General features: G+C 38.8%; 1 protein-coding gene across 1 annotated transcript in view; it reads left to right on the forward strand.

Annotated features, from left to right (window-relative positions):
• Window positions 1-1,606: 1,606 nt before the first annotated feature.
• Window positions 1,607-12,098, forward strand: part of ntm (neurotrimin) — a 574,312-nt gene continuing 563,820 nt past the window's right edge. The window contains exon 1 of the mRNA XM_042500021.2: window positions 1,607-2,254. Coding sequence (XP_042355955.1) covers window positions 2,194-2,254 — 61 coding nt within the window. The 5' untranslated portion in view covers window positions 1,607-2,193. The remainder of the gene's footprint in view (window positions 2,255-12,098) is intronic.

Raw genomic sequence — 12,098 nt, forward strand, 5'->3', positions numbered from 1 at the left:
ACAGGAACTGCTCCTTTATGCTCAGTCTTCGGCTTGCTTGATTTGCTTTGCTTGATATCATGAATTAAGATAAATGCCACACAATGGGCCTCATGCAAGGCATGATTTAAGAACAACTTTTCTCTTACAGTACAAGGAAATATAAGCTTTATATTTGAGGAAAATGTAAAAAAAAAAACAACAAAAAGCTTTAATATCATATGCTAATTGAACTTCAATGATGTTTTAAAGTAACTATAATGATTGTATTTTTAATTTTTAGAGTTAAAGGAATACGACTGTAATTGGTCCACTTATCCCATTTAGTGTAATTTCAGTTACTGTACTCTGCTTACCAGTGCTGGAAAGTAACAACGTACGTTTACTGAAGTTTTGTACTAAATTATAAATCTGAAAAAACTATCTTACTTAAGTGTTTTCATCTCATGCTACTCTCTATTTCTTCTCCTCCACACTTCAGAGGGCAATATTTTATTTTTTGCTCCTTTATATTTAGGACACAAATGATATAGAAATTCAGAAGCACAGCTGGAACATTAAGTCAGTTAATTTGGCCTAGAAAATGAATTGGCAACTATTTTCTTATAATAATGTAAGCCATTTTTCATGCAAAAAAGAGAGAAGAAATGGTTCCAGCTTCTTAGTCTATGCATGAGGATTTGCTGTTTTTCCTTTTAGTTATTTTAATCACTTTGATTTTTTAGATTTATTTCAACTTTTCTACATGAGTACTTTTAATTCTAATTAATCAGTCCATTCCCCTGATTGTTCTTACATACTTTCACTTAGCCCTTTGAAACCTAAGCAAATTGGTTTGATTTGAAGAGCAACTTAACAAAACATGGCCAAATAATTTGCAAAGCAATTGTACAAAGAAAAACAAAACAATAAGTCAGAATAAGCAGCAAACAAACAAAAAAAGTTAAAACAAACAAGGAAATGACTAAGTAGTGAAATGACGAAAAAATACATATGAATTTATTTTATGTACATTTTAAATACAGAATATTTATAATTATAAATGCAGTTTTCTGGTAATTTCTCTCTCTCTTAAAGCTCATTTTTAAGTTATTTCCTTGTATCCTTTTACTATTTTTTTTTTTTTGCATTTTTCCCCCAAGTTGGTCACTGCCATTTTTACCCAAGTTTTTGGAAAAAATCAAACCAAACAAACACCAAAGGGTTTAGAAACATTTTTTAATGAATGTCTTTAATCTGCAACAGAGTACTTTTTTTACTGTGTGGTAGGCCTAGTAGTAGGCTACTTTTATTTATAAGCACCTGAATATCTTTCTCCTCCATTGCTGCTGTCACAGCAAAACTTATGTCATTGCTGGGTTTTTGATTTTCCAGTAACACCAGTACTGACATTCTGGAGAATCACATTTACTTCGTTTAAGTTTATTAAACAGTATGTCAATTTCACTACTGCTTAAGTTTTGTTTTTTTACAGCCTTTTTTGGTGTTATGTCTCCAATCTTCAGCAGGTGCCAGAGTCTTTGCAAACGGCACCACACCTGCCCTTATATGGTGTTTTGGGGCGGTAATTGTGCAAAAAGGTGACAAATGATGAAGTGGGATTCAGTACCACAGAAGAAGAAGTGGGATTCAGCCCTGAGAGCACCTGGCCAGAGCTCGTTTGAATTGTCCAGCGCGTTTGGTTCGTCTGGAGTTGACTTCTCTAACATTTTCTCTCGCCAGAAAATTAAGAGAGAATATAAAAGAAATTAAGGAGAACGTGGTGCTCGAGGCTTAATATAACAAGATAGTTTTCGTGAGTTAAATCTTCGCGAACTGCGGACGGCAGCGCCTCTAGTCGCTGCTAACAGCCGCTGTAAGCTAGCTACAAAGGACCGTGTCAGGAAAGGAAGTAGATCGATTTTGCCTTCAAATTAAAAGCGCTGCTGCCTCTTGCCTACAATGGACACGTCTGAACAACAGTAAGTGTCTTTTGTTTGAAAAAAACAGACCGGAAGTAGTGCTTGTTGTTACCGCTAGCTTACCTCCGGCAACGCTGCCAATAACCTCTCAGTTGAAGGAGGGACTTTGTTGAGCGCTGCGTTGGTGGATGCTTTACAGTCAGACAGGAGGACCGGGGACTTGAAGAAAAGCACTTTTCGGGATTTTCAGAGACTCACAGGCTATTTTTCCTCTGACGGCGTCACACGGCAGACAAACAACACATCGACAAACATGAAGAATCCTCTGTACTGGGCTATGCTGGTCGGGATGACCGTCCTGCTGATGGAACAAGGTAAGTGATGGATTTTGTCATCCTTGGAGCACTTGTTATCGCGATCTGCGACTCTGTTCGGATGGGACTGTTTGCCCATTTATTAAGTCCCCTCGTGCATGTGGTGGACAGTCTGTGTGCCTGTTTGACATTAGATGCTTGTTATCTAAGCCGCAGCTTAAATAAAGCGATTAGTGAAGTGCAGTTTGGTGCCAGTGGCTTGACTCTCTAAGTATCCAAGGAGTTGATCTGAATGTATTTTTACACCAGTTATATTAGGCTGCAGCCTTTTCTCTGAAAGTTTAATCCCGCAAAGCTAATTCTTGCTTTTGGTTGTGCGTTTTTTTGCAGTTGAAATAGAAGTAAATAGCACTGTGCATCATGCTTGTTGTCCAGTCACGCAGCTCTTTATTTGAAATGAACCTGCATTTAGAATTGAGCAGTTGTCCTTTTTTGCGCTCGTGACTCGGGCTGTCCGCGGATCATCTTGACGCATGGTAAATCTCACAGACGGGAGGTCTTTGCTGCAAAGTTGATTAAGTAGGCTATTAGGCTAGTTCTTAATCCACATTGACTGCGTGCTCAGGTCATCCAAGTTAAGCCATGTATTCTGCGGCCAGGCAAGAGGGCTGTGCTGTTGGAAACGGGGACTCTTTTTGACCTTGTTCACACCTGACATGAAATATTCAATCTTAAGAGGAAGATTGTGCCTTGATAGAGGTGCGCGTGAAAACACGCAGATAAAGGACACCTGGAAATGAAAAATATTCCTTTTATAAGTCCCCATCGACCCCGTGTGTGTAGCCTGCTCACCTGTATTCTTCCTTAAGCTCCATCACCAGTCTACAATCAAAAAGAGACTCGAGCAAGGATGAAAATCCTCCTTTAATGTTGACACTTGAAGTTAAATAAATGAATTAATAGATAAAAGAAGAGGACGAATCAGTGAATGTAGAAGGAAGCAGAGCTCCTTTCTCCCCTCATCAGCTCCAAATCTCACTGTTTTATTTGGCCTATTGCTCTTTTAATTCAGTTGGGCAAGTCCTGGACAGTGTGTGACAAGTCCTCTCCTGTAGAGATTTAGCAGCTAAGGGACTGTTCTGTATTGAGCAGAGGAGAGGGGTGACTAGGTGCGGTTTTTAACCCCTCCTGAAGCTACAATAATTTTACTTTTGCATGACCCTCTCTCCTCAATACATTTTTTAGATTTTTACAACTTACCCTTTGATTTTTGAAAGTTAACTGTTGAAGATGAAAAGTTAGAATTTAGGTAAAAACAAACAAACAAACAAACAAACAAACAAACAAACAAAAAACAACTCTTGTCATGCATGCTGGTTAGTTTCTGCAACCTTTTTTTGTTGAATTTAAATGAGAAATAGAATAACATGATTTTGATAAAATATTGCCACTTTCAGCACAGATTTGGTCAAGTTTCTTTTGATGAAGGCATTCACTGCACATACTGTTTCCAAGGACTGTCAGAAATTTGAAAATCTATTGATAATTTCTGCTTTTACAATTTATGATAAATAGTTTAATATTGGCTTAAAAAAACAGCTTGTTTTCTTTAAAAAATGGCAGTAAAATAAATGCAAAAGTTGTACTCCCCTCCCCTAAGGCAAAATAAAAAACCCAAGTCCCTCCCCAGTTCTTAAAAGTTTCTTTGACATGCCTCCCCCTTTTTGCATCATCCCTACCCCTCGTAAATAAAGAACAGTCCCTAGATATTCTTGCATTAAGAGCTGAAATATTGACGCATATTTAAAAATATTAATGTTTAAATTAGAGATGAGGTCACAGGTTTATATCCTGGATACAAACTTCAAAAATCTGCTTTTGCCAAACTGATTTAAAGTGGTTTATTCTTATCAAATACATCTGTACTGTACTGGATGAGGGTTGCACTGAATACCAAAAGCATCGCTGCTACGCTGAAACCCTGATGTTATGTGGCACACACTTTTAGCATATAAGGCTCTGAAAAAACTGGGGCGCAGACTCTTTGCACTTTTCAACCTAATTATGTATTTTAGATGTGTCAGTGGTAAGAAAAAGATGGAATTAATCAAGTGGCGCACTCTGTGTGGCTTAGTAGACCAGAGAGAGCTTGTTTTAACCCCCACTTAATGAAATTCAGCACATACTGTCACTGTTAATAGCGTATATCATTACTTACGTTGCAGAGTAGTTAAGTCATTATTTTTGTAGCCATAAAACAGTGTGAAGAAAGCAAACCTCTGTAGACAACGTTTTGAGAAATATACACTTTCCCAGTGAAACAGGCAGCTGGGGACACAGCTTTTTGTTTTGTGTCACATTGCTTTTAAAAGTGCCTGCTTTTAATACACCTGGAAAAAAATGTCCCTCTCCCACCCCATTTCAAGTCCAATCCATTCTCCAGACGGCACCGAAAATTGTGCTGTAGTCATTTGCATATCAGCAGATCTCTTGCAGAATCAGAGATGTGTTAGATTAGATTAGATGAAACTTAAATGGTTCCCACGGGGAAATTGGGTCATTGCAGCGACAGAGTAGGGCACAGATAAGGATGACTGAAAATCTAGAGCATTTTTGAAAAAATAACAAATAAACAGGGCAAAAGAATATCTATCTATCTATCTATCTATCTATCTATCTATCTATCTATCTATCTATCTATCCATCTATCTACATAAGAGCCTCACTACCTGTCACAGTAAAAAACTTTATTTCATGTTTAGGTTTGGTTGACAGCAATTTATCAAACACTAATTCAGAACAGAATTTACTAATCAAATCATGATCCTTGTATATCCTTTACTGAACCAAAAAGGTTCTGTTTTCAAAGGTTGCAAGTACCTGTAACTTGTGTTATTAATATAAAAAATACTTTAAGATTCAATTTAGATCTGTAATCACCTTTTCTTGGCTGAGAAGGCAGAGACATTAGTAGTCGTTAGTGGTGGTCTAACTTAGTTGAGACAATTTATCTGGGTTCTTTGGCAAAGGCACAATCTTTGGCTGCGTACAGGCACCAGTACAGAGAGAACATTAATCAGACAACTGCAGAAAGTGATATGTTTCCCTTTAGGCATGTTACTTATGGAATTAACTTTAATTAGGTAGGAATGTGCTGATTTCAAAATTTTGAGCTGACAACAATACAGATTTTTACAATAATAATTTGGCTTAAAGCAGATACCATTTAAAAAAAAAAAGTATTTCTTTTTTGTGGTTTAGTTCATTTTTGTTATTCATTCTCCCTTTTGTGCCAGGAAAACAAAGACATCTACATTATAAAAAATGATAGTTCTGAAGTCATTCAACTCTCCATTATACTTTTGAATGAGCACAGATACAATCATAGAAATTTATGAAACCTTTGATTTCACATAAAAAACATCTTTTTTTTAAAAAAAGTTACTGCTTCAAAAGCCCTTTCCCTCTATTTAAAATAATGCCCTGTCCAAAAACATCCCAAAATTTCTCCTTTCACCAACTGTAGTAATTAAGGTTATCCCCAAAAGCTCCATTTCACAAGAATATATTTGAGTATGTTATGATAATGTTATAGTTTACCGTAGCCAGCTTTGGGGGTGGTAACAGCATCGAAATTACGTCTATATAAACAGGACAGCCGGCAGGATGGTATCATTGGTGTTACAGCTGTGATATGTTATTTGTGCAACCCACTATGGGGGATTTAAAAAGTAGCTGTTGGCAGTTAGCAGCTACGTCAAAGAAGATGAGCAGCAGCTGAAAATGTTTGCAAATTGGGAAAACATATAGCCTTAGGAGCTCCTTATCCTCAGCAGAGAAAAAGATCAGCCACCATATAACAGGAATGCTTAATGATTGTTGTTGTTTAGAAAGCACTGCCGACGTATGTTATATGTCATACTAGAGGCGTTGCGTTTCATGTCATGCCTCTTTTGAGTCCGTGGTGCCAGCATGCTGACTAAAATCACACACTGGAGCAGGGTGATGACACCATCATTTGGTTATGTGTAAAACTGCAAAGGCCACATAAAGACAGGACTTCATGGTGGCCGGATAGTATGATCTCTGTGAAAAAAGGGCCATTACCAAGTGCTGCTCCTGCTGATTTCCACATGGACTTGGTTACATTCTAGCATTGAGGTGTTTGGTAGTGAGTTTTTGTCTCAAATGTGCCCCAGGGGTGATCTTGGTTTGTCCCAAAGACATTTCTATTTCCTTAGGATGACATGATGCCGTTAATCTTGAGTTTGGCCTTTTAGCCTACTCAAAATTAATGTGACACGTCAGAAAAACTTTGGCCAGTGCTGCCAGTGAATGGCATCTTACTTGCAGATAGGCCTATGGCAGTAAACAAGGCAAATATTTGCTGATACCATAGACTACCGCAGATACCATACCCCCCGCTATGCTAAAGTGAAGCTAAAATATCCCAGATATGGTCAACATTTATTTGGCGTGTACTTTGAGGTTTTAGTTTGGCCTATGTCCCATTAACTAACATGGAGGGCGGGCTTTATGACCTATACTGCAGCCACACAGCATGGGAAGATCCAGACTGAAAAGCTACACTTTGGGGGAGCTGTCATGTAGTCCATCTTTATATACAGTCTAAGGTCCCAACAGTTACTTTCAAGTCAAGATCCACTTAATCACTCATGTTAGAGCTTTTGACCATATGCATCAGCAGAATGAATATGTCAGTTAATATGAAACTATAATGTTAACTTTCCATTTTTCTGAATATGTTTAGGATTTTCTTCTGATAGGTCATTCTTGACCTTGGAACAACAGTTTAAAAAACAAACTTACCAGACCCTGGTCATGTAAAGTAAATATTTCCTATACAATAACAATCATTATGACTATTTTTCCAATAGCCAGTTCAAAACCCTTTATATCAATCTGGGTTTAGCTGCCAAGCAAGCTGTCATCATTGTTTTCATATGCAGAACTGAGGGTCTATTTTAAAAATGGAAGGTAGCTGTTATTGTAGCTCCTGTCACGGTTTGATCTGATTAGAATCTGAAATGGAAGCAGAATGTGCACATCCTGACTGTTCACGAGAGAAATAATGATTTTTTGGTATATATAGAGATGTGTAGAGAAATATGTTGAGGAGCCTGCAGGTCAGACGTGGGGTGGATGTAGAGAGCAGGGCAGATCACAGGAGCAGAGAAAAACAGGCGATTGATAGAGACAGTAAGAGGTGCCTGGGCTGAAGCGCATCACTAGTTGGCTGGCTGAGGCTGGAGCCGCTGTGGCAGGAAGCACTGTACATCTGGATGGCAGTCGACACGAATAAGTGCTTGAAGCGCTTCTCAGCGCACCTCGAGGGGATCAGCCGCGGGCTAAAATTGCTGTGGGGCTGTGTCAGCTCACTGGAGGGCGGGAGGCTTTGTCCAAAATGAAGATCCGTTCAGTTTCCTGTTGACGTGTTTTGAACTGTAGTTCTTTTTAATTTCTTTTTTATTGTATGGCATCAATTTCCAAATTACATCATGCGGGAGTGCCCAAGTGAAGCTGCCCATTGGCTGTTTCATGTGCAGTGAGAAAATATGTGTGAATATGTCAAGGTCAGCTTCACAGTAACTCTCACCGTATCTGAATGCAGTCGTACATCATTTTAACCGTATCATATGTTGGTGCAGGCAGTTGTATGAATATGATGGCACTGACACACTTGAGTCACACATTGGGTTGCAGCAGTATACCGCCTTCATAATATACCAAGGACACTTGCTTTGCTTGGGGTGCACTATTTTAAAATGACAGGAGTCAAGGATTTTAGGACATTTTGATGATTTTAGGATGTTTCAAGGATTTGAGAGGATTTTTAGACATTTATATGATTTTAGGACATTTCTTGGATTTTAGGATGTTTCTCAGGTTGTAGGACGTTTCTTTGGTGCTAGGACATTTCTAGGATTTTAGGACAATTTTTTGGAATTTAAAGCATTTTTAGGATTTTAGGACCTTTCTAGAATTTTAACACATTACTAGAATTTTAGCACAGTTCTTGGATTTTAGCACATTTCTAGGATTTCAGGTTAGAGGCTTAGCTAGGACCTCTGTTGGGGGTGCAGAGGTTCCTCCACTGGCACTTTTTTTTGATAAACAAGCTCTATTTGATGCTGTTTTATGCACTCTGGCACCTTATATACACTAAAAGTAGAAAAACAATTCCCAGTGTGAATCGCTTTATTTTTATTGTGAATAAGAAATGATATGGGGGCTACTCGGCACCATGATATGTAAATCGACGATTTACCATGTACATATTTTCCCTTCACTGGTATACAAATATCTATCTATCTATGAATCTCAGATGGACAGAGAATCTAATCCGTGCATGGCCATCTCCTTTCCTCCCCAAATGCCTGTCAGACTCATCAGTTTGTGCTACACAAACGGAGACACACACACACATGCGCACACACACACACACACACACACACACACACACACACACACAGAGTTATGTTCTGAAATTAGTATAATTTTTAATCACAGCAGTTAAAAAAAAAACCTTTTTTAAAACCAGTTTTAGGGTAATTTTCTTATACTTTTCATATTGCTCTTTGCCTTCTTCTCACGTTGAAGCCAATTTGCTCAGGCATCAAAGGGTTAATAGGTACAGACAAGGAGAAGTCTGGCACCTGCAGTAGCCTAAATGTAAATTGTTAGTCACAATATTTTAAAAGCTCTTTGCTAATGATTTTCTTTTCCATTAGTAGTTAATTTTAACATGATAAGGGGCTGCTACTATGTAAACTAAGTTACATAACATGTTAGTTACTTGCTATTTTTCATGTTTATAATGCTTATTATATTTGCAAGCCAATTTGCTGAGCTTTCAAAAGGTTAAGGGTCAATGTAATTTCTTAAAGTAATAATTACAGTTGTACTATATAACACTGTGATATTTTACCGTACCTTGAAAATCTCATACCGTTGCAACCTTAGTCACACATGAAAAGACAAGTAGTGCAAAAACTGTGTGAACCGTGCAGATCTTCTCTTGTTTTCTGTAAGGTGAGTTGGTGGAGTTCATGCAGCTCAAGCAACGAGCACCTCCCGCTTTCCTGCAGCTGGTCGCATTTTTCTGTTGGTGCACTGAATATGCGAGCAGCTCTCAGAATGTTTCTCAAAACCAGGATGATCTGAACCCCAACAGTTGATCATTCTCCACGAAATCCAAATGAACACTCTCCAACATGTGAGGAATAGGTGGGAAGCAATCAAATACTGACATCAGTGGGCGTTGTGTTATCTCACAAGAAGGAAGAGAAGTTGCAAAACAGAAAAGGAAAAAAGCAAACAACAACAAAATCACTGCCCCAGAAGTAGCAGCACATGTTCTTTTCCTAACTAAGGAAAACAAGAGTGTTTCTTTCTGGAGTATTAATCCAGCTTAAGATAAACACTGGTAATGAGGCAGCCTCATTGTCTAAGCGGGCGTCCTCCCTCCCTCTTTCTCTGTATGTGGGAGAAGACAGTGCCGGCTGTGTTGCCAGGATGCAGCACAAACTCTTGTGTTTTTTTTTTGGCCGAGACCCTCGCAGGCCCGTGTATTGTGCCCTTGTCCTTCCTCCATCAGCCCGTGTCAGCCAAAGACGAGAATTATTGCCGCTTAGATCGAAATTTGGAGCAACAGCTGTTATTGGATGACCAGCTAAGAGAGCAGAGATGGATAGGGGTGGTGGCACGGGAGCCATGGTGTGCCGCTTGTATGCAGCCTTTTGTTAAAGACATTGAGATCATTGTTGATGGCTAGAGTGTGTTCTTTTCTTATCACAGTGCTACAGCTACTCAGTGGGGATCTCAAGGCAAAAGAGGCAGAGCTGTGGCTGTAAAAAATGTCTTTGTCCGTCTCCCGGTGCTCAGTCCACATAAAGCCTTGCAGCAGAATGTACAGGGAGGGGAGGCAGATGGCCGACAATGGCAGGTAGATATGGCCACCTGTGTACGGTGGCATGATATCGAAACGTGATAAATGAGAGTCATGTAAATTGGCCATGAGGTGCTATTAAAGCCAGCGTCTCGGCTGGAGAGCAAGAGTTCAGAGACACCCTTACACTGAGAGATGTATTGATCTTTGTATTTGAACATGAAGCACTGGAATGTGTCTTTTCTGAAGCACTTTCACTGAACCTGACTCATCGACCTTTACTCCAGATAGTTATTCACTACACTTCCCAGAATGCCTCAAAGGACTGGCATGGATCTGTTGAAGGAAGCTGTACGCTACAGTAATCACAGGCTTGTCATTTAAAAAAATCAAGTATGAATTAGAGGTGGGGGATATATTAAATGTACTCCAGGTATTGTGTCTTGTTCCACATGCGATATATAAAATGGCTATATCACAAACACTGAGTATCAATTGTCACATTGTTTTTATAAGCCACTGGCTTCACGGTTCTGTCACTATCTCTCTCTCTCTGTCTCTCTTTCACACAAACACACACACACACAAAGCAGGGCTTTTGCAGAGCTCCAGACCATGAGCATTTAGTCACATTTTGCGACCACAGAGCACTACTGTGATTTACGTATACTATTAATATGTAAACTGGAGAGCTGTTAGTTTTTTCGCAGCTTACAGAGGATAAATCATCATGTTTAATGGCACTGCAGTAACAGTCTAAGTTAATGAGTAATAGTGTGAGCAGGTGAGCGTGTGCTTGTATTTGCAGAACTTCAGTTGCATTATTTAGTCACATTTTGCGACCATGGAGCACCGGTGCGGCTTGGGAATCTTTGCAATATATTTACATGAACTAAGGAGCCGTTAGTTTGTTGCCGCTCAGAATGAATGAATCCTCACAGTTGAAGGTGCTAAGGTATCTGATTAACTGTCTGCTAACACTAACATCCAACTGTTGGCTGGAAACTTAAAGGCCTGTGACAAGCTGGGTCATCAAAATAAAAGTGCCTTGGGCCTGCTTTGATTTATTTAATTATAACAATGCTTAAAGAAATCACTAGAAAAGTACTTTATTTAACTTCATTTCACTTCAAACCATTTTTTTAATTAAATGTAATTATAAATGTAATGTAATGTATTCAACTTTACTATATGACAGTAGCCACATTATTTAACTTTATTGTAATTGCAGTTCATCCAATAGTTTTGTATTTTAGGAGAAAATATTGAGATATATATTGTGTACTGCATTATAGCCTTAAAAAATTGCAATATTATTTTAAAGTCTTATTGCCCAGCTCTATGTACAACCAATTAATATGAGACCGCTGAGTGCATGGCCCAGTCTGTATGATGGAACTGATGGATCAGTGGTACAGCTGATGGTTTCTTCTGGTGGGAATTTGGTGCAGCCTGTTGCTCTTACACTAGTAAGAACTTGAAACCCCTTGCCTGATATCAGAAATAGTTGTCAACTCTATACTTTGTTTCTATCTTAATTCCGACATTGCATCCATTCTACCTGATTTCTGTGGGGAAAGGGTGTGTAGCCATGCAAACATACCTGTTTTGTCTGGGTTTTAAGAGTGGAGTGGAGTTAAGTTAAAACAAACAACGATGTTGGGTGATATTGAGAAGACAGTTCCCTGTTCTGCTCCTCAAACAAGCGTGTGATGCCGCATCTGTCCTAGCAGGAGACCGGAGGAAAAAAAAGCCATTTTTAAAAGTCTGTGTGTTCAGCTCTCAGTATTTATGCAGCTTCTAACTCAATTTCTGTGGTTTGGAGTTTAGTTTCTCTCCTGTTTTTACTGTAAATATCTGTTTAATGTTACTATTTCACATTCAGCTGTATAGCTGTGGTAAGATACTGCTGATGAAGGCTTTACATTTCTTAATTATGCTGCATTATTAGAAAAGCTTTCATACAGCAAAACACAAGGGCTTTTATTGCCAAGA

The sequence above is a fragment of the Plectropomus leopardus genome, chromosome 15 (assembly GCF_026936395.1).
Source record: "Plectropomus leopardus strain MGB_pleo_1.0 chromosome 15, ASM2693639v1, whole genome shotgun sequence".
In the NCBI taxonomy this organism is placed as follows: domain Eukaryota; kingdom Metazoa; phylum Chordata; class Actinopteri; order Perciformes; family Serranidae; genus Plectropomus; species Plectropomus leopardus.